We start from the raw sequence: 27,891 nt of genomic DNA, 5'->3' as shown, positions 1-27,891 counted from the left end.
TAATTATTGTAGTGACGAGGCATTTTCTGCGAAACTAATAAGCCAGCGTTGGAAGCGCAGCTTTTTGCTAGGGACCGTCTACAAAGTGCAAAGTGCATTCTGGAGAAACAAGCGTCGCTACTGGGGCTTTTCTGCTGAGATTTTTTAATACAAACATCTGTGAAATTGCAATAATTTCACATTCATACTAAACCAATTTCTCCCACTTCAGAGGTTGTAGTGGTTGTCAGAGGTGCTCCCTGACTTACTACAGGTGGAATTTCTCAGAAATCTCTCATGTGAAGTGAACAGTAATTCAATACTGAAATAATCTTGCAAATTAGGCCATGAAGTGTGTCACCGAGCACAGAGCACACGAGACAACGGGACTTCCGTGGAAGGGCTTTATTTACTCGACCAGGCAGACAGAGTCGGAGGGGGTGATCAGAAGACGTAATCGGGGCACGGAGCAAGGGGTCTAGGAAGCCGGTGAAGTCAAGCCGAGGGAGGACACAGGACGTGGGATGGGCGGACACAGGTGGGAGTCGGGAAAGCGGGGGGTATCGGGACCAACACGGAAGGACTGGGCTAGGGCTGCAAAGAAGACAAGGAGAGAAACGCTCAGTAAGTTGCATGGGAATCAACAATACCTCGCACCGAGGAGAGGGAGGTGACTCCTTTTAAAGCCGCTGGTACAGGTGGACGAGATTCCGCAGATTAGGGAGTGCGCTCCGTCCGTCGGGGGCGTGGTCAGAACGTGACAAAGTGTATATGTGACCATATAATGAACTCTGCAAATGAAGTAGGACAGGATAAAATATCTAACCAGTTGTCTTAACTGTAACAGAAAATGGAAAAATTACTGATTTGGGGAGACTTCAAATGGTTGTTCAAGGTGAGAATAGTGGGCCTAAAAGCAAAACAATAAGGGCGAAGACTGGTGGCAAATAAAATCAATATCCAAAATGGATAAATTAGAAAAACGTAGTGTGTCACAGAAAAGACCTGGAGACAGAAATGTGGTTCAGAATCCCATATAATCAAGGAAGTTTTATTTAAGGAAGTTATGCTAATAATAATTATTATATAATATCAAGAATGACAATAAGTGTCACATCTCAATTGTTCCGATCCCCGCTCTGTGCCTGCAATTCGTGACAGATTGACCAGACTCAACAAGAAGACACCTCATCTTAATGAGGTGGCGTACCTCAGACTAGTCGATGAGGTGATATACTGGCTCAGACAGTCCAGGAGGACCCCACAACTCGAGCCCTTGCTATACAGTCGAGGGATAACCTAACCTGGAAGAGATCTCCTCGTCCGAAGACCCACACCGTGTGGAGAAAGTGCGAGAAAGCCTTCTGCAGCTGAGGAGTAAAGTAGCAGAGAATATGCTCAGGCAGGTATCCCTGGACTGTGGACTGGCTTGTTCTCTGTTAGAACTGCCTGAACCATCCCTGGCTCTGACTAAAGCTGCAGGTAAAAAGAAGTGAAAGAATCCCGTGTCCACTCCAGTTCCTGTCCTGGGTCCAGGTCCCGTGTCTGCGCCAGTTTCTGTCCCGGCTCCAGACCCTGTGTCCTGACTCCAGTTCTCGTCCCAACTCCAGACCCCATGACCACCCCATTTTGGAAGATCCCGGCCAGGATCCTGTCTCTCTGTCTCTTGCAATGGGAGAGGCCACTTACACCAAGGTCAAATCACACCCACCCTGCCCCCAGGTTTGCCTTCAGTCCCCATTGCTTCTGCCCAGCAGTCACTGACGGTTCCTCCACCTCGGCTGTCGCCTGCAGTCCCACTGGCTCCTGCTCGGTGGTCACCTGCGGCCTCCTCTGCAGTGACTCATTGGGCATCTACTATCCCATCTCTGATGACTCATTGGTTCCCTGTGGTTCCACCAGCTCAGCCTCGTCAGTCGCCTAAGCCGTTGTCGGCTGTGGCTTCTCCTTCGCCTGTGGTGGCTTCAACTTCCTCCTCGCCTTCTCTGGTGACCACTTCGCCTCCCCCCTCGTCTCCTCTGGCAGTCTCTTCAACTCCCTCCTCGCCCCCTCTGATGTCACCTCCACCTCCTACCTCGCGGTCACTGAGGGTCCCTCCAGCTCCGGCCTCGCGGTTGCCTGTGGCCCCGGCTGCTCCTGCCTTCCCTCCGGCTTTCGGTTTTTTCCCTGCCTTTGTGCCCCCATCCCCTGGTTTGGTTCCCCTTGTGGGTGGTTTCCCCATGTTCCCTCCTCGTTCACTTGGTTTTCCCCTGTTCTCGTTTGATTCTTCTCCCCCTTTAGTCAGTGTGCCCTCCGGTGCTGTCCCTTCGTTGTCCCCTTCCTTGATTTCTTTGGGTCTCCTGTTCCTGTCCTTGGTGTCCCTGTTCATGTCTCCGTTTCTTCAGTTGGTGTCCTGGTTGTTGCTGTCCTGCTTGTTCTTGGTGCCTGTACAGTTTCTGTTTGTTTGTTAATGTCTTTTGGTTTTTGTTTCCCCCAGGTGGTGCTGTGCATTGAGTTCCATTGTGTCCCTTGTTTGGTCCCTTTAGGGGGACTTGTAGTAAGTCAGTCATCACCTCTGGCAACTACTACAACCTTTGAAATGGGAGAAATCCATTTGTGGTTTACAGTAATTTTCCAAAAAACATATTGAATTAATGTAAATAGGTTGAATATTTCTGTAAAATTCCACATGTAGAAAGTCAGGGGCACCTCTGGCAACCACTACAACCTTTGAAATGGGAGAAATTAATTCCTGTGGTTTACAGTAATTTTCAAAAAAAAAAAAATTAAATTACTGTACACTAATGGTTGGATATTTCTGAGAAATTCCACCTGTAGTAAGTCAGGGAGCACCTCTGACAACCACTACAACCTCTGAAGTGGGAGAAATTGGTTTAGTATGAATGTGAAATTATTGCAATTTCACAGATGTTTGTATTAAAAAATCTCAGCAGAAAAGCCCCAGTAGCAATGCTTGTTTCTCCAGAATGCACTTTGCACTTTGTAGACGGTCCCTAGCAAAAAGCTGCGCTTCCAACTTTGGTTTATTAGTTTCGCAGAAAATGCTTCGTCACTACAATAATTAATGAACATATCACTCACTATGCAATGTTGTAGTACAATCTGGATTTTCTCCTGAAACAGAGTGTGATTTTTGTGATTTTTGGTGGTGTCGTTTCAAAGATATAGGGGAGGCAAATCCGAATATCGAATACAAAACCAACTTTACCACGCTACAGTGGGCTCCCTAGCAATACTGCCCCAGAGCCCTTCTCACGCGACGAATTCTCACGCGATTCCAGCTGGCGCGCATATAAAAGGCTGGAATCACCTTGCAATCGCCTAGTAAAGCCATCAACCGAGCAATCACAAAACGTCAGTCGCGCGAGTAGTTCTCACGCGATTACTACCGGCACGCGATATAAAAAGGCAGGAGTCGGCAATCACCTAGTTAACAACAGAACGTCACTGCACGCACCATGGGTGAGTTAACGTTAACGAAATCGTTAAGAAATACATTATTAAGCTGTAATCGTTACTGCTTTAATCACGTGAAAAATAGCAGGACCATACGAAAATGCATTTAACATTACTACTACTATTATTATTAATAATAATAATAATAATAATAATAATAAATAATGAGTCAAGAATTTTCTAAATAAATACGCAAATGCAAAGTCACGCTCTCACGGTTGGAAAAAAACACACAATCTGTGCATTGTACAAAGTACACAGGTGTTGTTTGCATTAGAAAGAGAGGAAGGAAATGTTTCCCAGGGGTACAGTAAGGGAGAGGCTGACTGTAGTCCTGTTAGGGACAACGTACGGTTTCGTTAAGTTCCATCATGTTCCCAGTTGAATGCATACTAGCAGCAGTAACAAGTTAAACTAAGTATACTACATGTGCCTAGTAATCAGGTTAAGCAAAGTTGTACAGGTGTTTAGTTTAACATTGCAGTGTGACAGCAAGTTAACTGTGGTTCTGTGTACAGCTGCAGAGAGGAACGTGCTCATTGTGTACGCTCACCAGAGCAACGGATCATTTAACGCTGCCGCAAGAGATGCAGCTATGGAGGTGCTGCAGAGTCAGGGCTGCCGGGTGACGGTGTCCGACCTGTACGCCATGGGCTTCAGGGCTTGTGCCACCGCAGACGACATCATTGGTACTGCTACACAAGCTTTCAAACACATGTTCCATACCCCCCACCCGAGGGTCGCTTCTGATCATGTATTGTTGTTGTTGTTGTTGGTTTTTTTTTTTTTTTTTTTTTTTTTTTAAGGGGAGCTCAAAAATCCAGACAACTTCCATTATGGTGAAGAAACCGTGCAGGCCTGGAAGGAAGGCCGTCTGACCGATGACATCAAGGCAGAGCATCAGAAAGTGCGGGAGGCCCAGCTCATCATCTTCCAGGTGAGGCAGCAGCCCTGCCTATTGCCCGAACAGCACGAGATGTAGCTAAACAGGTAGTGCATTGTGCTCAGACGGCAAAGGCTGTGGGTTTAAATTCCAGGGAGCACAGATAAATCATAACCTTTTTCTGTATTGTAAATTACTGAGCCCCAGACGGGACATGGAGGGGGAAGAAAGGATGATTGTTGGGGGAAAAAAAAAATCACGTTTGCGAGATTGTGGAAAACGTTTTCATTGCTATTAATAACTGACCATTTAAAGTACAAAAGGTGAAAATGAATGACTAAATATAAACCTAAATTATACATGGCCAGTAAAGTGTGCTTTAAGCATTAAACTGAGTGACAATGCACACCACATAACTTTCATATTGTGTGTTTCTATACGTTCCTTCACCACCAGTGAGCACGGGCGCGTACACGCCCAAATATTAAAATATGCCACAGAATGCTGCGGGTTTTATTTCCAAAAATATCTACAATTACACTTATGAAATGGGCAGCTGACCTCTTTGTACCCAACCCCCCAGCAATGTTAATAGCAGTGATATTTTTGCATGATGTAAATGGTTAGAGGAATAAAGTTAGAGGAATAAACTTGTTCTTGCACTTGTCTTTGTCATGTTTCTGTATTCAGTTCCCCATGTACTGGTTCAGCGTGCCTGCAATCCTGAAGGGCTGGATAGACCGAGTTCTGACTCAGGGCTTTGCCTTCTCGCTGCAGAACATGTACAGCAATGGAAACTTCAAGGTCAATCCTCACTTTGACACTTGCATCATTACTTATTCTTTTTTTTGTAAGTTTATGTAAAGTAACTTAAGCCCAAGTAATATCGTCCCAGTTTTAAAGCATCCCGTTTTACACCGCTAACCTTAAAATGAACAAAAACGAGTACTGAACCTTTTCACTCAAAAATAATGCAACTGTAGGAGACAATAGTGTAAGAGTAATGGTGTGACAATGAGAAGCAGACTGACTGGGGAAGAGTAACGGGGTGACTGAAGAATAGGTGAAGGAGGAGACCAGCACTACTGTTCCCATTGTTAGACAACAGAGCAAGACGTAATTGAACTACTGCAATGAGTCTGACTTGTTTTATTTCCGCAGGATAAAAAAGTGATTTTATCTTTTACCACCGGATCCACGGAGGGCATGTTTCTTCCAGATGGAGTCCATGGAGACATTAATGTGGTACTGTGGCCCTTGCAGGTGGGTGTAAATTAGAATGGACATGGTATAACTGTATTGGAGCAACAGATCAGTGCTCATACCCCTCTCTCTAATTCCCCCTCATGAAGAGTGGGACTCTATACTTCTGTGGCTTCCAAGTGCTACCGCCTCAGATCTTCTGGGCCCCAGGCCACAGTCCTCCTGAGACACAGAAGGCCATGCTGGTGGCGTGGCGGAAACGACTGGCGACACTGTGGGAGGAGACACCCCTGAGCTTTACTCCTACCAACTTGTTCGACATGAGCTTCAGCGGGGGCTTCCGGCTCCTCCCTCAGGTGAAGGAGCAGCGCCAGGAAGAGCCCTACGGCCTTTCCACAGGGCACCACCTGGGCAAGCCCATCCCCCCCAACAACCAGACCAAGGCCTCACCCCCTCATGACTGAGCAGACATAGGTGCACCGCTCACTGCCACTTTCATACCCTAACCGTTAATGGCAATCTCCCTCATTTTTTTAATACATATATATATTGCACGTTTCATTTTTGAAAGAATGCTATGAAAGCATGGAAGAGATTCTCATGTATCAGTCACTGATTGATTTTACCAACTTACTACAGATTATTAGGTCACTAATGACCTTCATTCCTAACCCCCTGTGCATCAAAAATAAAGCATGATTTATTCTATGTTATCTGTGTGTGTGTGTGTGTGTGTGTGTGTGTGTGTCAATCAGCAACATGTCTTTTAAAAACACACTGTAGGTCAGGCACTGACGCCATTTTAGCCAAAGGGGAGGGCAGTTATTTAGTGAACGCACATTATTTACTGCCAAATCAATATTCACTCACCTCGTTTTAGTTTAAGAAAAGGTTACTCAGTGTGCACTGGTTTTCCTCCGTCACAGCAACTTTCCATTTTATTTAGCACACACTTACCGAAGTGACATACATTTCTGATTAAGCAGGCTCAGTGACCTTCTGCACACAGAAGCCATCCTAACCTGCTGGGTCACACACAGTCCCCCCCCCAAACACAGTCTGCTTAAAGCAACAACACACACCACCTGCCCTCTATAGGATGTAGTCAGGATCAGAATCACCTTCAGAGTCTGATGAGGATCCAGTAAAAAATGAATCCTCCCAAGTGAATGGAGGAGAGTTCTCACAGGACAACAGTGAAGCTTCCTCTTTAGACTGGCTTTGATCAGTGGTCATCCTACACTCCTCTGCAGTCAGCCTCCTCAGCCGGACCAAGGGCTGCAGATACCTGGACTGGATCAGAATTAATTGACTCTCTACAGAGAGCCTTATTCTTTCAGAAAGTCCAGCTGAATGGTGCTGTAATGTGGGCAGGGTCAGAAAGTCAGGTGACTCTCCATGTACCAAACACCTGCTGCCCTCCTCTGACCTCTGGTCCGTGACACCCCCACCATGACTACTGCCCTCCTCCGCGACGCCCCCACCATGACTCCGCCCTTCCTCTGAGCTCTCCTCCACGACACCCCCACCATGACTCCTGCCCTCTGAGCTCTCCTCCACGACACCCCCACCATGACTCCTGCCCTCTGAGCTCTCCTCTGTGGCACCCCCACTATGACTCCTGCCCTCCTGAGTGATGCCCCCACCATAACTCCTGCCCTCTGAGCTCTCCTCTGCGACACCCCCACTATGACTCCTGCCCTCCTCCGCGGCACCCCCACCATGACTCCGGCCTTCCTCTGAGCTCTCCTCCACGACGCCCCCACCATGACTCCGCCCTTCCTCTGAGCTCTCCTCCGCGACGCCCCCACCATGACTCCGCCATTCCTCTGAGCTCTCCTCCGCGACGCCCCCACTATGACTAATGCCCTCCTCTGACCTCTGGTCCGCGACACCTCCACCATGACTCCTGCCCTCTGAGCTCTCCTCCACGACACCCCCACCATGACTCCTGCCCTCTGAGCTCTCCTCTGTGGCACCCCCACCATGACTCCGCCATTCCTCTGAGCTCTCCTCCGCGACGCCCCCACCATGACTCCTGCCCTCTGAGCTCTCCTCTGTGGCACCCCCACCATGACTCCACCATTCCTCTGAGCTCTCCTCCACGACGCCCCCACCATGACTCCGCCCTTCCTCTGAGCTCTCCTCCGCGACGCCCCCACCATGACTCCGCCCTTCCTCTGAGCTCTCCTCCGCGACGCCCCCACCATGACTCCGCCCTTCCTCTGAGCTCTCCTCCACGACACCCCCACCATGACTCCGCCCTTCCTCTGAGCGCTCCTCCACGACACCCCCACCATGACTCCTGCCCTCTGAGCTCTCCTCCACGACACCCCCACCATGACTCCTGCCCTCTGAGCTCTCCTCCACGACACCCCCACTATGACTCCTGCCCTCCTCCGCGGCACCCCCACCATGACTCCGGCCTTCCTCTGAGCTCTCCTCCACGACGCCCCCACCATGACTCCGCCCTTCCTCTGACCTCTGGTCCGCGATACCTCCACCATGACTCCTGCCCTCTGAGCTCTCCTCTGTGGCACCCCCACCATGACTCCGCCCTTCCTCTGAGCTCTCCTCCACGACGCCCCCACCATAACTCCTGCCCTCTGAGCTCTCCACCACGACACCCCCACTATGACTCCTGCCCTCCTCCGCGACGTCCCCACCATAACTCCTGCCCTCTGAGCTCTCCTCTGCGACACCCCCATTATGACTCCTGCCCTCCTCCGCGGCACCCCCACCATGACTCCGCCCTTCCTCTGAGCTCTCCTCCACGACGCCCCCACCATAACTCATGCCCTCTGAGCTCTCCACCACGACACCCCCACTATGACTCCTGCCCTCCTCCGCGACGCCCCCACCATAACTCCTGCCCTCTGAGCTCTCCTCTGCGACACCCCTACTATGACTCCTGCCCTCCTCCGCGGCACCCCCACCATGACTCCGCCCTTCCTCTGAGCTCACCTCCGCGACGCCCCCACCATGACTCCGCCCTTCCTCTGAGCTCACCTCCGCGACGCCCCCACCATGACTCCGCCCTTCCTCTGAGCTCTCCTCCACGACGCCCCCACCATGACTCTGCCCTTCCTCTGAGCTCACCTCCGCGACGCCCCCACCATGACTCCGCCCTTCCTCTGAGCTCACCTCCGCGACGCCCCCACCATAACTCCGCCCTTCCTCTGAGCATCCCTGTAAGATATTCCTCACCCATCTGCAGTGCTTTGAACACAACTGTAGGGGGCACTCCTCCCATGCTGCCACAACAAAATGGCTCATTCTCTGCCCTGGCTGAGAATACCGTTCTTGCAGGGGAGATGGGGGGCAACACCCAGCCCCACCCCCTCCCTGCATCATTCCGAAGCCTGTGCCATTGTTGGTCTGTTGTGATGTGGGGATGCAAGGCAGGAATTGTCCCCCCAAGGCAATGGGTGGATTAGGGCTTTGGTCCACTTCAGTGTATATCCTGGGCATGCTGCACTGGTGGTTGGTCTCATTGGAGCCACTGGAAATAGATATAGCTGGGGGGGGGGGGGGGGGGTGCAATAGTCAGCCCTAATCATTACTCTTCAAATCCCACCCACTGTATCCACCTGCCCCAACTCATTCAAAACTCAACCTTGTTACCAAGCAGCTGCATTCTCAAACTCCACCCCATTCTTTCTTATTTTTCCACTCACCCCAGTTATAAAAAAAATGATCATAAACTTTCTTACCACACAGCTGCAGCCTCCCCAAGACTTCTGGCACTAAAGCAGAACTGCAACTTAACAGGTTTTTCAGTAACGCCTCTCCTTCCACCAGCGGACACTCCTGTTGTAACACCTGAGCACAGAAAAGCCACTGTGCAGTTAAACTGTCACACTGTTGGGCCAGAGACCCACACCACACAGGTGTCTGTTCCCACGGATGCTTTTATTAGAAACTAACAGTCTAAATCAAGCAGTTGTGGGCACCCATTCAGCAGAACTGTCTGACTGCTAGTCATAAGACAGCCTGGAGTCTGACACAGGGCGGCCACTTAACAGCCAAACGTTCTCCTGCTGTGCTGGTGCCACAGCCCTCAGGGACCCCTAGTCCATATTTTTGCTCCCTCCCAGCTCCTGGTAGTGAATTGTCTGGGAGGGAGCAAGAACTTGGACTGTCTAGGGGTCTCTGAGGATCGGGGGGGGAAACACTGCTATAAAGGTTGCTGCCACTGAACCCTGTGACACTTACCCGCTCTATGTTTGTGGTGGGTGGCAGCTTGGCCTCCAGCTCCTGGAGGTAATGAAACAGCCTCTCATCCAGCTTCTGAGCATACCTCTCCCCATACTGCTCCTCCACATGCTCCTGCAGGAACACATGCCTGCATTTCAAACAGCACCCTAACAGTAGAGGAACTAAAAGGTTACATAAGACCAATCAGACAATCCCGTGGGTCTTTGGTCATTAGAGAATTTACACACGTCTGCTCCTTCAGTGGGTGTGTTTTCCCAGAGTAGCTTACAGCTAATATGTCCCCATGGATGACAGTGAAACTTGCAGAGGGAATCCACAGAGCCACGTGGTAGAACATGTACTGGGATGTTACCATATTATGTTGTGCAAGGTGAACAAAAAGGCTAAAAAGGAAAAAACCATCACCAAGCGGCTAAAGTTTCACTAGCAGAAAACAGAAGCCAATGAGGTTTACATATGACAGTGCAGTTTAGAGAGTGGCATTTCATGGGTGTTCCATAGAAGATCGATGAGACCCTCCAGTCGATGCCCGATGAGGAAACAGGCAGAGTCATCAAAGACTAATACAAGACCTGTCTGCCCCTCACGGAACTTCCATTAGTCTTCAATTTCAAATTCCTAACAATGGTCTACTGCAATAACTAACTCTCCCTCTCAGATTTATACAGTACTGTGCAAGTCTTAGGCAGGCAAAGAAAACTGTGTTTAGATTATCCTCGTGTTGGTGTAAAACTATGATATTATGCCTGTCAAAGTGTCAGCTTAGCCATTTCAGAACCTCTGCTAAAATCACCCCAGTATTTGCAGCGACCATCCAGTGCAGCCATGTATTTTTTGACCTGGCCACTAGCACACCCCATGCAACTAGTCAATCTGTCACTGACTTTTTAAACCAATTTATTTAATTATTTAATTGAGGTGTTGGTGAAATTTAACAAAACCATGGAACGGCTGAGGTGCCCCTGAGGAGAAGTTTGGGAACTGAAGTGGTGTTCATCTAGCTATCCAACTAGATATCAGTAACTTTTTAGAAAACAGAAGAAATTATTACTAGTTTTTATTGTGTTACTCTTAATTTGCACATATTCTAATGTTAAATGTTTGTTCTAAGCCAAAGTACACTTGCTACCCAGATAAACAGCTTTAAACATTTCTTTGGACTAGGGATGTTAACCGATGACCGTTTGACCGGTGGTTGACCGTATCAACGTTAACCGGTCAAAGTTGTCGGTAGTCGGTTAAAAAAAAAAGTAATATCTAAATTAGGCTATTATAGACAGTGGACTATACGCTACTACAGTTAGCCATCTCATTCCTCATCTTTTTGTGTTAAGTGAACAAATTATCCCTCACACTCAATTTTTCATAACTCGCCTGTTTGTACTTAATAAACCAATAAAAACATTTGGCGCGAGGTCACAGCGTTTGGGTTCGCGCGCTCACAAGGTTTGCGAAAAGTAAAGGCAACAGGCTAAAACACTCGAGGTTAAAGCCAGGGCAGACGACAGGATGAAGCGTGCAAAGAAAAGTAGTGTGTGGGACCATTTCACCAAAAAGAATGAGACAGATGTAAGTTGCAACTTGTGTGATACAGTGCTTAAATATAGTAGCAGCACATCATCTATTTTGGCCACAGTATTCTCTATTTAACTTGTTTTTCGTTAATTTATTTTCCAAGAATAACTAATGGCCAAACCGTTGTGTTATGTTTTAATAATTAGCACCCTTAACACCTGTCTGTGAGCTGTTTCTTGGCTACAGTATTCTCATTCATAGATTCTAATAAATTTTCGTTTATTTAATGTTATTCTTAAGAATAGCTGTAGGTTTTTGTCTGTTATGGTTTAGGAGATGTTGCCCTTAACAGAAGTTGACACTTGTCTTTTTGAAAAATAAAAAAATAATATTAATTATACAACAGAGTTGTCCTGTCCGTTATTAGAAGGCACACAGTGAGTTAGACCTGCCTTGGCCGGTGCATCTTTTACGCATTCTGAAGGTGCCTGTTTTATCCATTGGTTTTATCATGTTGCAGTCTATTAGGCAACATTCCGCATAAGATGGGCTTAGATTTGGAAATACATTACATCTACATTTCAGTGGTAACCGATAAGGTGATGATGATCATCATCTTTCTTTATTATGGTTAGCACTACCTCAACTAAAGCGGCGTCTCTTCGGAGCTGTCATTTTCTTAAATGAGCCGTGGCAATGTTTCAAATGAGCTTCTAACCTAGACAAACGCCTTTATTTTCAAAGCGATCACCTTGTACCCAAACCATTTGAAACTAAGGAGCCATTTGTCCTACGATTACATACAACAAGCTCTTCGGCGCCGCGTTTGCGGGACTCATGTTTCGCGCTGTAGGGGATTTTAAAAAAGTGACGTGAGTGGCAGTGTGTGTGTGTGTGTGTGTGTGCGGGAGGCAGAGCGGCAGAGAGATGCGACAGAGTTGCGAAATTGCAGGCGCGGCTCGAAATGGCTGTTATTTCAAATAGCGTACCATATTTTAAACTAATCGGTTAACCGGTTTCAACCGGCTACTGAGGCTCGGTGGTCGGTCAAGAAATTTTTTAGTTTTCGCCATCCCTACTTTGGACTGCCTAAGACTTTTGCACAGTACTGTACATCTGCACAAATTTTCACGAACTACTATCCGGTAGGTTTTCTTTCCTACCCGGCTTCTGATGAGCCACACTAGTTCTCAGGTAAATACCAGGATGCCAAGTAGGATAGAAAACCTACTGGATAGTAGCTCTACAGGACCGGAGTTGGAGACCCCTGGTCTATTCATTCTAAATATTTGTTTGTTGAACATATTGTTTTGAAGGTCAGAGATGTGATGAGTGAATTCTTTTTCTAGATTATTTTTTTTTAAACTTATCTTTGCATGGTGAAATGATAATAAAGAATCCTGAATATGTTTGTGCCAGGCACGTCGACGGGTAGTAAAATGACTGGTTTAACAACCCCCCAAATATGTGCCTGAGGAGAGACTATTGGCAGGGTTGCGTATGTGCACACATGCCCCTAAAGAACACGTTATGTTGGGGGGGGCTCACCTTGAGGTATGCCTCTCGCACCTCCCTCTGGGTGGCCAGCAGCTGTGCAAATGCCTTAAAGTCTTGGTGAGTTTTCCTCATCAGAGTCTCCATACTCCGGCTCTGCAAGAGGACAGTGACAACGTGAGCAACACTGCAGGTGGCATGGAAGAGAAGGAGTCTTTTGATTCACAATGAATAACCACAGAAAAATGACAAACTTCTTATCTCAGATACACTCCTTGGCCTGTTCAGTTTGGTCACACCACCCCTGGTGGAAATAAGCACTACATACAACCAGAGGACACACTTAGATACTTACACAACCATGGTACTGGGGGAACTTGTCGGGGAAGAAGCGAATGATCTTGAAAATAGTACGGAATACGCTTTGGTTCTCCCGAAACATCCACATGATAATCTGAACCAGGATCAAACACAGAAACAAAAATTCACTCAGCATTAATATCCTAATTGACTCTATAGAGCGCCAAGTACAGACACTTCTTTTTAAAACTAACTTTGTTCGAGTCATCTTTTTTAGTCGTCTTCTAAAACCGAGTTTTCAAACATCGGACCTGTGGAGGACTTGCCATGGTACCCTGGACGACCAGGTAACTCAGTTCTCAGTCCATACAAGCCACCTGACAACCTCTCCAGACAAGCAGACGCATGCAGGCGCCTCCCTAATGTGTCCCCATGGTTGACAGCAAGCTCACCCTGCTGATGTCAACAAAGAAAGCATGTAGCTGTGTGGAGATGATGCCCCAATGTCATCGTCCTCATCAGACTGCGACTGTCCCCTTAAGATTTAAGAAAACACTATGAGAATAATTCAGTAATAGCGCTGAGAGGATATCAGTTTATAAGAAACTATATTACAACTAAGGTGGAGCCTCAGAGCAATTTCACACACCAACAACATTAAGCACTTGTTCTATGACTCACTCCCACTTGTACTTAATTTTGATTGATTTTCTGAAAAAACCCAAAACATTTATTTGTAGCCAAAATTTCAGGCATAGGGGTATGAAGATATGAGGGGCTGCTTTAACAGGATCACCTAGACAATTACAAATCCCCACTTGTATCCCGCCCCAGGTCCGACGATGCCCCTGCCTCATACCACAGTCTTAAGACCAAACATGACTTTCATGTGTTTGATGGGCGTGACCAGCTGTGGCAGCAATGTGTGGAGGACGTCCAGGAGCTCCAGGACCTTCTCAAACTGCATCATATCCCGTGCCTTCACCACAGTCCACACCCACGCAGCTGCAACACGCAGGCTGCACGGGTCCTCCAGTGTGACGGACTGCATATCCACCAGGCACCATGTAGGCAAAGCTGGCACAACCAAACAACAGTGGGACAGGCAGTGTGATGAAACATGACTTCTTACACAACAGGTGTCCAGGATGGAACTATTATTCTAAACTTAATATTTCAAGCAGCCTCTAAATCACCAGTGATCAATACATTGTACAGCTCAACGCTAAAAAGCGAGTTCAGTAAGTGCAACAACTAGTTCAATCAACTACTTTTTAGGTGGGTTTTCCGGGACCACCCAGGAGTTTGGTCGTGTATCTTGAAAAAAAAAGGAAAAAAAAGCTACATTTCATTCTGCAACAATGTCCAAGAATCTGAGTATTTTATATATGTTAATTAATAGCGCACTCATACCCAGTCAGAGCTATAGCTGATTAATAGAAAGAGATAATATTAGGACTCATCAAATCTGGGCGACGATTTTGAATCCAGGCCTTGTTTTCAGTTTTAGTACAGTACTTAGTTTATTAATTACTGATTCTGATTGGCCACAGAGGCTTCACACAAGGCTCACGGGTAAAGGAAGGCTGGAAAACCAGCAGTCCTCGGACATTGGGGACCATAGTTTGAACAGCTCTGGGGTGAGTTTCCCGAAGCGTTCTTAACGCTACGTCGTTCTTAAGTTCTGTGTTAAAAGATAGAACTAACGAACGACGTAGCGTTAAGAAGGCTTCGGGAAACTCACCCCTGGACTATACTGTGTCTGTTTAGCCAAGGAATGTATGTCGTGTATAGCCAATCAAACAACTCCATAACAAAGCCCGTGCTGAACACGCGCTGCATAGTCGGTGATGATTGGAGCATCGCGACAATTTAAAAAATAATTCAATTTACACAGAAAATGGGTGACGAGAGAGACAAGGAGAACAATGACCGGCTACAAAATAAAAATCCAGCAAGAAAATTAATCATACGACCAAAAATGGGAACAGAATAACCTTTATGCTGAATGGTTGCCGTTTGTGCCCGAGGATTAGTATTCAGCAAAAAGCTTGATTTGTTCCTTTAGGTTTAGTGTACAATATGAAGGAAGAGGGGCACATGATAGCCATACGAACACAGGTGTTATGCCGAAAAACGCATCCCTGCCTTAGAATGCATGCCGGTGTTCCGACGAGTTGAACTTTTAAGGGTTTTTTGGGGGTCAGGGGTTTTTTAGGGGTTGGGGTTAGGGTTTTAGGGGTGTTTTGGGGGTTAGGGTTAGGGTTTTACGGGTTTTTGGGGGCTATTGATTAGGACTACGGTAGCCTTACTCGACAAAGTAGCGCAACTCGTTTCAGATCAGCGATCAATCGGTCATTTAGAGACAGGCATGCATTCTACGGCAGGGATGCCTTTTTCGGCATAACACCGGCACCAGCCATAGTGTGGAAGGGTTAGGGGTGTCCAGAAATTTTACAGCGTAGAGGTGGCAACCCAACTTATTAGGCAGACTGACGCCACCGCAACCTCTTTCTAACCATATAGGTCCTATGCACCACGTTACAAAGTTAATGAATTCTCGTTGTCGTACCGTCAAAGATGCCCTCCATCCGGTGAAGCCAGGCATGCTCTACGGTCCAGGCAGCCAACGCTGGGATGAGCTGGGCGCACCTTCTCTCTGCTGGGGTGAAAATCACATTGCTGTCCATCTTTGTCACCCACTTCCCTTGCTCAAACCTTATACACACACTGCCTGCACAAGAAAAACCTGGAGCGCACGCCGTGAACCTATAAAAAATCCGCTCTCTTCCCGTTGATCAGTGGCTTCCGCTGCTTTACCCACGTGTTCAGGTTCGGAACATGTTCGGGCAAAGACCGACAAAGACCCCAACGACAAAGATTTAGAAGCACGATTACTCCTGACTGCCATACTGGGCGAAGCGTTTCTTGATAGACAGACAAACCGACCAAACACATAAACATAGATGATTCTAGCCATGTGGTGGCTTGGAACCTATAAAATTATTCTTTTTCTAGTTGATATTTTATGTTATTTACCAACTAAATTGATATATTTAATATTAATCTCACAATTTCAACCATTATTTTAGTGTTCAGCTTCAATACTTGCAGAATACCTTTATGAAGTCCGTATGTATTTGATTAAAATCTCCAATCATGAATGACTAAGCAATACCCGAAATTAAAAAAAAAACTGCAATTATTTTTTTTAAATTTTTTAATTTAGTGATCAGTGGTCATTGTCAACACACCACAGCACACAGTGCGCAACAACGAAATGTGACCTCTGCATTTGACCCATATGTGACTTTTGTGACATAGCAGGGGGCAGCTAATTCAGCACCCGGGGAGCAGTGCTTGGGGACAGTACCTTGCTCAGGGTACCTCATTGTGACTTGCAGGTGGGGGATTCGAACCTGCAATCGAACCTGCAATTAAGTGGCTTATTCCAGACGTTTAAGTGCAATTCGTATATTCATTGTTTTTTCTTGACACTCCCAAAATCACATATGACACAAAGAGGAAACCACTAGTAAATGGTTTGTTTTTTCTTTTTACTCTTTTTTTGCAACAAACAAGAAAGTGAATTAGATGATTCCCAAATATTCAGAACCAAAGATGGCTGCAATAAGGGTTATTCCTTTCAACGACATGTTAAAACACAATTTTTTCAAATAAAATTCAGGTTTTGAGTGGATATATTCTTGATTAGTGCTGTGTGAAAACATGCCTGTATGGACAAGTATATGGTGGGATCTTTAACTGTGAATGAGGTGGGATTTCACTTGACAGGGGATATGGGCTGACCGCATTCACAGGTAATTGGGAACCTGAACCAGCACAACTTGCAATAGGCGACATGGCAGTATTTACACATGGCACTGATAGGTAACATACAGTTTTTCGTATCTATGCACTTCTTCACAACGTCTTGCTGGAGATGCGTGCAAAGCTTCAAGTCACCGCAGCTGATATTCTGCAGAACCCCTGTGGTGAATCTGCCAAGATCACAGGAGTGGGGGGTGAGAGAGTGTGGGGTGAGAGATTGTGGGGTGGCATGTTCACTGAGCTCAGGCGACCACTTGGACATCACTGTGCGCTCGGTCTTGCTGCAGTGCTGGCCCTGCTCACATATGAGGTCCTGGGCACATGAGAGTCCTTCCTCCAGGCAGGTGTGTCTCTTTGGACATGCGGCCAGCTTCTCATGCTCCTTTGGCTCCTGCACCCCACCAGCTCTCTCCTGGTGGGTCGTGTTTTCCTGTATGTAGCGCGTCTGATGTCTCTGCCTTTCGCAGCGTTCCATCTCAGGACAGTTCAGGCTGTGCACGATGCAGCACTGCTCACAGTACAATGTCATCGGACACATTCTCCCACCATTGGAGACAGCAGACGACTCTGCAGCTCTCCAGTCACTCCCACTGGCCTGAGAAGCAATATGCTGTTCTATCCCTGCTCTAGACATCTCAGTCTTCACAGACCTTGCTGCTTCTTCCTGTTGACTACAGAGTGTTCTGGTCAGGTCATTCACCTCGTTCAGCTGGTCAGATGTAGTAGCACTGACAGATTCATCTTGCACGGAAATGTTGCTGCTGCCACCTGCAGGCAAGATGCTGCCACTGCTGTGATGGCTCATTCCACAGACATGATCTTGTGCTTGCAGCTTGTCTGACTGGCTCGCCCCATTGAACGTTTCTGCTGTGTACAGGTCCAGGTCCCCTTCAAGCAGTAAGTCTTGCTTCCTCACCTCCAACTGCTTCACCACATTGTTCCTTGCCTCCTGCAGGCCACGCCCCTTCTGCCCCTCTTTCACCAGGGCTTGTTCAAAAACCAACCCTCCGCCTCGAGATCCCCCGGCCCCCAGCAGGAGGCGACATTTACAGCGTGCCAAGAAGAACGCGCATGCGAGCCTTCGAAGTTGTTCTGCAGTGGGCTGCCCCCTCAGCTCAAGCCGTTGCCCCTCTGCCTCCTGGTATCCAAGCAACCCGAAAAACATAGCAGCCTGTTGCTCAGACAACACTGGTGCCACCTGGTGGATGTATGTGCCAGAAAACATCTGCATGAAGATAGAGACAGAAGAAGTAACAGGATGACACATGGCCTGCACACGCAGACATCACCCTGGTGCATCTCTAGCACCCTGAGAGACACACACCTTTATTGTTTTGTACTCCTTCCTCCATGGACACAGGTATAGGTTAAGGGCTGCAAGCTCCAGGACTTCAAAAGCCTTAGCGAGCCCTTCAAGGCCAGAACCAGCGCTCTGGATTGAGGCCTCCATGACAGTGAAGAGGTCCACACCCATGGAGCTGAATAAGATCTGCACATCACCTTCTGAAAGCAGGTTCTGCACACACAGAATGTGGTCCTGGCACAGCAGAACACTGTCACCCTTCTTCACACACTTCTCAAAAATGCTGTGGTACTGCTCACAGACATTGGTCTTATCTGAAGCGTTCATTCGTACACTGTGGGGAAGAGAGACATGGAGTGTCACACAGACAAAGGGGCCAAGAGGCACACCTTAGGCGCACCTTAAAATAAACATCTACACCATCAGCCTACTAAGTCAGCCTTCCTCAGTTCGTTCTAGGGAATGTATCTGGAAACATCCTTTGTTGGTTAGATAGATACCTTGTTGGATTTAAGGTACCCCAGTTTAAATGGACTTTATCTTCGTTCACCTACATTTAGCCCAGACTACCTTAAATCTGAAAAAATATCTTACTAACCCCAAAATCCAGCTTTGTGATAGAGTGCCGCTAAACCCAGCCCTCTTTAAGTAAGGATGCCAGACAGGGGCACTTTCTATACGAAGAGTAACCTCAGAAAAACACTACAGAGTTCAATTTATGGGGGGAAAAAGGTAAAGATCGAGATTCTTCCAAAAATGCACTGTCTAAAAGACATACGATCACTACGGAGGCACAGGAGTACCATAAAAAAAGAATAAATCTGTAAAAGAATAAGAAAATAAATTTTGAATAAGAAAGTATTAATTTTCTTGTACTTTTATTTAAAATTTATTTTCCTTATTATTTTATTTTGATTTATATTTAGCCTATTTCACTTTCTTATTCAACATTTATTTTATTATTCTTTTACAGATGTATTTTTTTTTATGGCACTTCTGTGACTCCATAGATCACATCGAAAGCAACGGCAAATAATATAGGTAGACAGAAATTAAATTAAAATAAAATAAATTAATAAACGAAAACAGTGCCGTTTCAAGAAGCTTCCATAGACGACTTCAGTCTGGTGAAGCTTTGCACAGCTCAGCCTTGGCCTCAGGCGGTTACACGACAAAGTGAAAACGAAAACAGGCAAAAAGAACACACGGGGGAGTCAAAAAAGTATATTACACTCCAAAAAAAACATACGCTCACTTCACTTCTTAAACACTTGTAAACTGTAATCTCGAGCTCTTTTTGTGTAAAATGAAATGCGTGTTTCTGTCATTGTAGCCTACTTTCAGTTTTTGGCCTTACCGATCTCACGGCTATACTTACATAACACAGGACTGAATAACATTTAACACCGAGCACATGAAGCGAGCAAACTCAGGGATTCCCCGTTGTCGTCTTACTTCCTTCGACTTCACATTAAGATTTCTTAATTATTCGAATCGTACACAATCCAATCGCAACTTCTTCCGGGAAGAATCTTACCTCTCCGCCATTCTTGACTTTATCGCTTATCTGGAATTTTGCATATAAGCTGCTGATGTGGCCGGTTTTATGATGTAAATATGATAGTTTCCCTACATGAATCTTTGACTGCCGGGGCAGTAACAACTAGGTGGCAGAATAAAAGTCGAACTGCAGCGCCCCACATCGACTCTGCGCGGTAAAGCGTTCTTAAATGTACAGACAACATCTTCCGACAAATAGTTATTTTGAGAAGCTATGCGACATAATTGGCTTATTAAGAGTAATATAGTTAACCACTCTTAATGACATATAAAATAGGGCTAATGATTAAAATGACATTGACATTCTTAAAATCAATGATCGTTGGTTGACAAAGCACAGCAAGAGCCCCGGAAATGTTTATAATACAAAATATAGTATTTTGGTCTTTCAGAAACGCTTTGTTTATTTTGAATTCTGTTGTTATAAGCTTGATTAACTAAAAAAAGTAGAGAGTGCTTTTCAGGAAACTTGCTCGTCGATGCGGACAATAAAATGAATAAAACAATATTCACCTATTTCGAAATGCCAAATTATTGATGAGAAATACGTCTTTTGAAAATCATTGTTTGACTGCCTTGCGTTGGTCAGATGTGGGTGGGTGTGACTGCAAGGCGTAACTATACAATACTTAAGACTCAGCCCTTGCAGCTCTTTTCCAACTTGCAACTCATGCAACTCAGCGCACTGCTTGTCCCTCCAGTTTGAAATCAGGATGTCTAACTCGGACAGGGTTGCTTTGGTGCTCGGCGGAGCGGGCACGGTGGGCTCGGGAATTGCCAAAGGATTGTTGGATAAAGGTAAGGTGGACTCAGCTGGAAGTTAATATATCATTACACAGCTGAACCATGCAGTCTTGATAACTGTAAACCGTTATTCCTCCGTAGTATTATATTTGATCATATAAGGCCTGCTATTTGTCACCGTTTCATATAAAATTCAATGAGCTGATGAAATAGACCAGAGCGCCAAAAAGGACCGGAGGGCACCGACTAACAATGCTGCCTCACTCACACACACACACACACACACACACACACATAAATATATGCGCCTATATGTATTCTTGCGTTGCGATTTGCTTTATTGTTATTATTCTTTCTTTCATTCTTTCTTTGTGAAAATGTTTCGTTCCTATGCGCAGAAGCTTATATTGAACTGTCCATGCGAACACCCAATCAGACCTGTGAAATTTGACCTTTTTATATGACCAAGACTGCTTATCCTAAGCGACTTTGGGGTCGTTTTCCGTTAATTCGTTTACAAATATCGATAGTCGCGGGTTGAAGTGTTTGGGGCTTGTCTCTAAAGCGTAGTTGTCCATTTGAACTTGCTCCCTATCGGCCGAGTTTGTCCAGTTTCAGGATCCCCGTTCCCTTCTTCCCTCTCCTTCCCCACACATATCAAATGAACTCAAAATCGCGTGACTGACGGAGTTTCTTTAGCTAGTTGCTAACTATGCCAGTGGGAGAAATACGGGGTAAAAAAGAGTGGGAGAAAGTGAATGTATAATGTTTCCACAAAAATCTTGAGTACTAATTTAAATTTATATATTAACAAAGAATAAGTCTAGACAGGTAACAAAGATGTCAGTAAACTTAAGTATTCGAACTTTGGAATATGTATAATATGTATATATAATAATATACATATTAGCTATCTACATGGGGATCTTCCATTGACTTCTATGGGAAAAACCCTAATCCCCATCAGGACACCCTTAACCCCTACACAGACCTAAACTTAACCATAAGTAACCAAACAGAATACTGTAGAAGAGTTTTGGCATGTTTACTTTTTTGATTGTGAAAGTAAGGAAGTTCCAGGTTTTACCAGACTTCCCAAATGTGATCTGTGCAACCCCCCCACCACCACCACCACCACCACACACACACACACACAGCCTCATAAGTACTCTGCTTCTGAAGAAGGACAAAAACATCCAAAACATCTTGCTTCTTCTGAATATATATTTGCATAACTTTGTGTAACTGGCCCCAGCCTGGCCCACCCTGTTACAGAGAGCTGGAGCTGGGTCTGGTGCCAACACATTGAACCTTTAACCAAAGGTTTTGTTTCACCTGCGCCCAACCCTTTGCCCGTGGCAGCATGGCAGCTGCATGATATCGGGGCCGGTGACACCAGGAATGAAATGCACTTGTATATAAATATGAAGTCCTGGCACCTGGCAGGATTGGCCCCTCTGGGGTGGGCGGAACGATGGAGCATTGATCCTTCATGTAGAAATGCAGTCATGTCGATAAATTATGGCAGCTGGATGCACAGTTTGGTTAACAGGCACCAAAATAAGTTGCTATGTCTACGTGCAAATAACTGATTGTGCATGTGATGTGTAAGCTAACCTTGCGCCTGCCGGAAAAAGTCAGACTCCTCTTCATCATACTGTAATGATAAATGTTTTTAGAATATTCTTTTCACCTGTGTAGTGTTATATTTAGGTAAAGATGACATATTTAACTTATTTCCTATCGAGAAAGTTGACATAAATAGTGTATGAACGTTTTTTAATATTGCAAATTAAATTCAAAGTTATGTGCAGGCATCTCATCCGTTCATAAGCGTAACATGAAACAATAGATTATTACGTTACTCTACACTAGGGGTGGCCAATCTTATCCAGAACGGGTGGCTGTGTACAGTATGTGGGTCTTCACTACAACTCCCTAATTAGATTATTAATTAGAGGGCCAATTGGCTGAAGAGTTCTCTCACCTGGGTTTGAACAGCTGACCTAAAGGCAGAGTTGGGTAATTCAGATCCAGAGAGTAAAAGTCCAGACCAAGATTTTGTTTCAACCAACCAGTTGAGCATAGAGGCACAGTTACAGAGTACTCTATTGGTTGGTTGAAACAAAATCCCGGTCTGGACTTTTACTCTCTGGACCGTAATTACCCAACTCTGCCTAAATGTTACCCCTAAAACCTGCACATACACTGGCCCTTTGTGCATAAGATTGCCCATGCCTGCTCTACAACATGTTAATTAGTCTGTTTGGTTTCGCAACCCACCTAAGACACAATGAGAAGCATCAGGCTGCTCCTTTCTCCATCCTCCCCAGAACCTTTGCTGAGACCTCATGCTGTCAGTTTCACATTATATCAACTCTCCAGCTAACATAGTCGCATAATTCCTGCAAAACCCTCAATAACCTACAGGTTTAATTTCCTGGAAGAGTGACGAAATATCAGTCAGTAAGTGTCCGTATGTCTGTTGCTAACAGATCATATACTCAGAGCACCAATTTAATAATTCAGTTTTGAGCTTACGCGTAGTTTCAAAAGAAGTGTTTTATAATTTTTTTTTAACATTTAGTAAATGTTTTAAAACGTATAGAGCTTGGAATTACAAGTAACGTGGTTTTAACAAAGGAACCAGTGTATCTTATGCTGAATCACTAATGACTCATCCGGAGGAATTAGCGGCGCTGGCTGGAGTTTTACACGGGTTATCCCAAACTCACTTTTGGGTCAATTTCAGCGCGTCGCCGTGAGCGCTGTCCCGATGCAGGAAGTGCTGAAAAGCACATGGACTCGGGTGTGGCTTCTCACGTGGGCCAGCCTGAATCACTGACACCGTTCAGTGATTCAGCAAAATCTCTAACCACAATATGTATTAGCCTAATAGTTAATTTTTAAATATTAAACTAATGTTAGCGTGACATCGGGTGACATTGCGGTTCCAGAAAATCCATTTTCAGATATTTGAGGAGTCTGATGATTTCACATTGGTGGGGCCCGTAACTCACCTCTACAAATTAATTTGATATCTTGATATCTTTGTGGTGTTAATGTCTTAATAACCGACTAAGCTATAAATACGTAAGCTATTCTAGCATGCAATCCGGCGTGATCTTTATTGTGAACTGCGCGAAACAGACTGAGGATTTGTTTTAAAGAGCCGTTTTCATTTTTATATAAGTGGCTGGATTACAACACGAATCAAGACAACCAGGTTTGGTTGATGAAATAAAAAGCAAGTACATTAGCATTTTAAAAATTGCTTAAAATGAATACGTGTGTATGTTTACAAACAGTGGCAGAGGCATCCTTCGTGTGTTTAAATGATTTGGTTATGAATTAGTCTGACTATTTCTGTACAGGATTCAAAGTGGTAGCTGTCTCCAGAGATGGCAGTAAGCTGGAGAAGCTAAAAGTGCTCATTTCCCCTTCCAGGAGAGAGAACCTCCTTACGGTTGAGGGGGACATAGGTGAGACATTTGGTTATTTGCTTCCACACATTACCTCATTCCATAATGTCTCACTGAATCGATATGATTGACAGCCATGATTCCCCAACTGTTCATTAATTCCCCAGTAATCCCTCACATACTCTCAGTCAATCATTCAAAATTCCCTCCCTGCTCCCATAATCCCTGCCATAATCGACCAATTCCTCACTTATTCATTTCATCCTCCCTTCAGGTCATTTTACTCCCTCACTACCTCCTCTTTCACTCAGTTATCACCCAGAATAACAATGGCATCGCAGAAATGCCACTGTCCTTCCCTGTCCAGGATCAGAGGAGGGGGCGGAGCAAGTGAAGCAGGCTCTGCTGACACGGATGGTGACGGTGACTGATGTGGTGTCCTCTCTGGGCTTTAGCTGGTGGCAGGGTGGAGCCCCCCACACTCAAAACCTCAAGGAACTGCGTTGGGTGAGCCCGCTGTTCAGTTAATATCTGCACCATCTCTCTGTCATTAAGCTGTTTACTGACTTTGTGCTCAGCCAATCACAACCTTCTGCTGATTATGTGCAGCGAATCATGACTCTTTCTCTCCATGTGAAAAAGCTACACTTTAACCAGTGTGTGAAATAAGCCTCAATATTCGGGGGGGGTCCCCATCTCCCTACTGTTGTGCAATACCGATCTTGAGACCCCCTTAAAATTTTGCTTTTGAGGCTTTCATGGGTTAATCAGGGGTGTTGGACCCCCCCAGACCCCCCTGTATTGCGCACACTGACTTTAACCCTCCCTGCATTAATCTCCCCGGCCACCACCACGCTGCCCACAGGTATTGGATGCTCTGCTCTTCAGCACCTTTGTGTCATGGAAGGCTTTCTTTCCTCTGGTGAGGGACAATCCCAAGGGAACTTACACCTTCATCACTGGTAAGTGCTTACACTTCTGTGTGCTTGCGGGCTTATTGTGCAGTGAGATTTGTTGCATCTTGCCGTCAGTTGAGGGAGGCGTAAAAAGAATTTCCCCACGGGGATTAATAAAGTGTTCATTATCATTATCATTATCATTATCATTATTATCATTATCATTGTCCAGTGTCTTCCACATGTAGTGAACCGTGTGTTCCTGTAGGGGGTGCTGCAGACAGGCTCCTGATGCCGGGAACAGGCTTTCTGACAGTGGGAGCTGCCAGTGCCTTGGCGTTCTGCCAGGTTCTGCAGGAGGAGTACCCAGATACACCATGCAAATTCAACCAGGTGATACATAATAGGGTTTCCACAGAAACAGTGCAGGGGGTGTTATTAACACAGTCAATGGGGGCTGTGTGGAAACCAGCCAACCAAAACCCACATTGAATTTGTAATTATCCTTCATTAATACCTCAAGCTTGCTAGTCACTCTCAGCATTACCCCGGTGTCACACACAGATCATCATTTGTGCTCAGAGTTTCTACTTCAGCTTGACTGGTTGTCACATACATTCCTTTTATGGCACTTTCACTTAATTCTGAATGCAAATCTAAAATGACACAAGGCTTTAGTCTGAATGAATGAGTGAAACCTTGGTTAGATTAAAATGTAAATGACAACAACAATAATAATAGTGATATTTGCTGTTGTTGGATTACAAGGTTTATAGTAGAAGGAAATACTATTATTTACATTTTGTCACTTTAGAAGTTTAGCCCAGTTTGTTCTGATCCCATCTGTACAGGTGAGGATCAACACAGGTGTCACCTCCACTGAACGCAAGGCACAAGGATACTTGTGCCACCTGGAATTGGGTCAGGCAGTGGCTCTGCTGGTTGAGAAGGGGAACCCCTCCCACAGCGTTCATACTATCAACTGTCCCGATGACCTCAAGACCATCGCCTCAGAAGAGAGAATTTAGATCAAGCACAAGATAGAGGGACAGAAATGCTTATCACCATGTTCCTGAAGAACAGCACCAGAATAACTTCAACAAATTGGCTTTATCCTGCTGTGCCCATGGCACGTGCAAGTTCTCAGTCTCCCTAAGGCCTTGTACATCGGACTGAAGTGATCATTGACTTTAAATGAACTAATCTAGAATAAAGATATACCAAACACATGTCTACTCTGCATGTTCATTAATAAAAGAGGGAACCAATAAATGCAGTTTATTTGTCCTGCTCCCAAAAGAAAACAAGTAGTCACCCTACTCGCCAAAGCCCATGAGAAGACATATATGACATATAATTTCTTTATAAAGTCCCCTTTGATTATGCTTCCTAGGTTTAAGCAGTATACTGAAATTTACACTGTACCTACAGTAGTGAGGTTGTTAGTGGTCTAGAGACGTCTGTCAGTACCAGAGTTGCGAAACACTAGGCTTGTGGGACTGTTAGCTGATCTGAACATCGAAGTTATACAACTGACCCACAGAAAGCCATGTTTATGACGGATGTGAATGACTTTAAGGACTGGTGCATACAAGGGACCTGAAGGGGTTAAGAGTCAATGTGAAGGGAGGAAGTGCAGCGAAAAAGGTGCACAGTCTGAGACAGATAGACATGTGCATAGTATGCTCCACAGCCTGGGAGATTTTGAAAAGGAGTCTTATTCTGCCACGAGAAGTTTGAACAAACTGTGAGGTGGAGCCTTCAGCTCATATAGCCGGGGTTAAATGTACCTTTTTATAACCATATACTTAGGCCACATTATCATGCTTCTGCTGCAGTTCAAAAGGATCTCCCCACTCTGGACACACAAATTAAAGGATGTAACAGAAAACAAGCAGCACACTCCAGATTAAGACATTTACAGCATACAGATAAGGGATATGTATGGGCAGACAAACACAATGAGGGGATTCAGGTTTACAACACTCCAATAACAACAGGAATGACTCGTCCTCCCCCATCGCTATGTAGCCAGTGACTCTTAGCTATTGACCAGCAATTCCAAGCTACTAAACTATTCTGTGTTGTTCCATCTAATGTTTCATAATGTACAGGTCTAGCTAGTTAAGTCTAAACAGTAAGATTAAGCCAAAAAAATACAACCTTATGGCCCCTAATAAAATAACAGATTCTGTAGGAACAGGAAAGGATGTGCCTAGATTTACCTAGCAACGTGAACGTGTGTTGCTTAATCGGTAATGTGTGGTATAGAAGTTCCAGGCTGAAGCCAATAAAACTTTTGGGTGGAGCCTGGAGAACAATAGCTTAGTTAGTCACAGATGAAGTCATGCCGTGCGGTGACACCCATGAAGCAGTGTGCAAGACCATCCTGCCATTCATCACTTAGAGGTGTCATTGTTGGCTTCATATACCCTCTGGACCAAGACTGGCACAATCACCTAAGGAAGCTGCCAGAAGAGATTTCAGGCTAGTTTATTAGGTTAAAAACAAAAAGGAATACAGCAGTGAGGCAAGTTTGCTGGTGCTGAACTCTTTGGCCAGTTGTCACTTCACAGGCCATGTGTGTATGGTCACAGCTCAGCCAAAGGAGAATGGAACCACCAAGAGGAAGTGACATTATGAACGTCAACCACCTACAGGAAGTGACATCAGCAAAGCTCATTACCATCAAACCATCAAGTCTGGCCCTGTTCTGAGATGTAGCTACATTCATAACTGATCATATTCCTGTCTGGCCACCATTCGGCCCACCTCAAATCCAGTTGTTACCACAGCTACTCCACCATCTGCTCAGGTGAGAGGCTGAGCGTTCCAGAGTCAGTAAGCCATGCGGGTTCTGCACCAACTGGTTGTGACTGGAGGTGGATGACAAGTACTAAACCCTCTCAATCTCCTCCTCTGCCTCCGCACTAAAATACCAGCTGGGGCAGCTTGCTTCACAGAGGACAGCAACCAGAATAGATTTTCTGGGTCAAGGCAAGAGGCAGAAAGGTAGTAGTGGTTTGCTGACACAGAATGAGACATCAGCTCAGCTCAGTGAGTTTGCACAGGGACAGTTTCCATTAA

General features: G+C 45.6%; 4 protein-coding genes across 12 annotated transcripts; 2 read left to right on the top strand and 2 right to left on the bottom strand.

The window, feature by feature from the left end:
- The first annotated feature begins 3,023 nt into the window (after positions 1–3,023).
- nqo1 (NAD(P)H dehydrogenase, quinone 1) lies at positions 3,024–6,229 on the top strand. The gene is made up of 6 exons (XM_023819748.2): positions 3,024–3,441; positions 3,954–4,124; positions 4,242–4,372; positions 5,009–5,122; positions 5,480–5,581; positions 5,671–6,229. Exons 1-6 carry the CDS (start codon positions 3,438–3,440, stop codon positions 5,983–5,985), a joined length of 837 nt encoding a protein of 278 aa, XP_023675516.1. The 5' UTR covers positions 3,024–3,437; the 3' UTR covers positions 5,986–6,229.
- A 212-nt stretch (positions 6,230–6,441) lies between these two features.
- Positions 6,442–15,965, bottom strand: LOC111848095 (uncharacterized). 8 transcript variants are annotated; one of them, XM_072717838.1, is made up of 8 exons: positions 15,798–15,965; positions 15,621–15,710; positions 13,908–14,125; positions 13,104–13,202; positions 12,803–12,904; positions 9,737–9,850; positions 9,235–9,343; positions 6,442–9,039 (listed from the first exon to the last, which is right to left on the bottom strand). In XM_072717838.1, exons 2-8 carry the CDS (start codon positions 15,637–15,639, stop codon positions 6,614–6,616), a joined length of 3,087 nt encoding a protein of 1,028 aa, XP_072573939.1. In that variant the 5' UTR covers positions 15,640–15,710; positions 15,798–15,965; the 3' UTR covers positions 6,442–6,613. The 8 variants fall into 8 exon arrangements, with proteins under 8 accessions (XP_072573939.1, XP_072573937.1, XP_072573938.1 ...); XM_072717836.1 differs by having other exon boundaries at positions 15,621–15,965; XM_072717837.1 differs by having other exon boundaries at positions 14,001–14,125; positions 15,621–15,965.
- Positions 15,966–16,584: 619 nt separating this feature from the next.
- On the bottom strand, positions 16,585–19,895 carry spata2l (spermatogenesis associated 2-like). Of its 2 annotated transcripts, none has more exons than XM_023819874.2 (3): positions 19,720–19,895; positions 18,204–18,516; positions 16,585–18,104 (listed from the first exon to the last, which is right to left on the bottom strand). In XM_023819874.2, the coding sequence occupies exons 1-3, from the start codon at positions 19,728–19,730 to the stop codon at positions 16,833–16,835; spliced, it is 1,596 nt and encodes a 531-aa protein (XP_023675642.2). In that variant the 5' UTR covers positions 19,731–19,895; the 3' UTR covers positions 16,585–16,832. The 2 variants fall into 2 exon arrangements, with proteins under 2 accessions (XP_023675642.2, XP_023675641.2); XM_023819873.2 differs by lacking the exon at positions 19,720–19,895 and adding an exon at positions 19,561–19,713.
- Positions 19,896–20,380: 485 nt separating this feature from the next.
- Positions 20,381–26,033, top strand: LOC111848113 (rhamnolipids biosynthesis 3-oxoacyl-[acyl-carrier-protein] reductase-like). The gene is made up of 6 exons (XM_023819875.2): positions 20,381–20,540; positions 23,861–23,968; positions 24,276–24,415; positions 24,774–24,870; positions 25,073–25,197; positions 25,656–26,033. Exons 1-6 carry the CDS (start codon positions 20,456–20,458, stop codon positions 25,830–25,832), a joined length of 732 nt encoding a protein of 243 aa, XP_023675643.2. The 5' UTR covers positions 20,381–20,455; the 3' UTR covers positions 25,833–26,033.
- The last annotated feature ends 1,858 nt before the right edge of the window (positions 26,034–27,891 follow it).

This window comes from Paramormyrops kingsleyae, chromosome 11, assembly GCF_048594095.1.
Source record: "Paramormyrops kingsleyae isolate MSU_618 chromosome 11, PKINGS_0.4, whole genome shotgun sequence".
In the NCBI taxonomy this organism is placed as follows: domain Eukaryota; kingdom Metazoa; phylum Chordata; class Actinopteri; order Osteoglossiformes; family Mormyridae; genus Paramormyrops; species Paramormyrops kingsleyae.
Note: the sequence above shows the minus strand (reverse complement) of the source record. Positions and strands in the feature narration are given on the sequence as shown.

Bases quoted from the DNA above. Each gene is read 5' to 3' on its own strand.
- LOC111848113 (XM_023819875.2), top strand. From the start codon at position 20,456: ATGTCTAACTCGGACAGGGTTGCTTTGGTGCTCGGCGGAGCGGGCACG. The intron at 24,416-24,773 runs GTGAGCCCGCTG...CGCTGCCCACAG, and splicing joins ACCTCAAGGAACTGCGTTGG to GTATTGGATGCTCTGCTCTT. The intron at 25,198-25,655 runs GTGATACATAAT...CCATCTGTACAG, and splicing joins CACCATGCAAATTCAACCAG to GTGAGGATCAACACAGGTGT.
- nqo1 (XM_023819748.2), top strand. The intron at 4,125-4,241 runs GTACTGCTACAC...TTTTTTTTTAAG, and splicing joins CACCGCAGACGACATCATTG to GGGAGCTCAAAAATCCAGAC. The intron at 4,373-5,008 runs GTGAGGCAGCAG...TTCTGTATTCAG, and splicing joins CCCAGCTCATCATCTTCCAG to TTCCCCATGTACTGGTTCAG.
- LOC111848095 (XM_072717836.1), bottom strand. From the start codon at position 15,738: ATGGACAGCAATGTGATTTTCACCCCAGCAGAGAGAAGGTGCGCCCAG. The intron at 13,203-13,907 runs GTATGAGGCAGG...ATCCTGGTTCAG, and splicing joins TGTTTGGTCTTAAGACTGTG to ATTATCATGTGGATGTTTCG. The intron at 12,905-13,103 runs GTAAGTATCTAA...GTCCTCTTGCAG, and splicing joins TCCCCCAGTACCATGGTTGT to AGCCGGAGTATGGAGACTCT.
- spata2l (XM_023819873.2), bottom strand. From the start codon at position 19,598: ATGTGCTCGGTGTTAAATGTTATTCAGTCCTGTGTTAT. The intron at 18,517-19,560 runs GTAAGTATAGCC...TCTTCCCCACAG, and splicing joins GTTATTCAGTCCTGTGTTAT to TGTACGAATGAACGCTTCAG. The intron at 18,105-18,203 runs GTGTGTGTCTCT...ATCTTCATGCAG, and splicing joins AGGAGTACAAAACAATAAAG to ATGTTTTCTGGCACATACAT.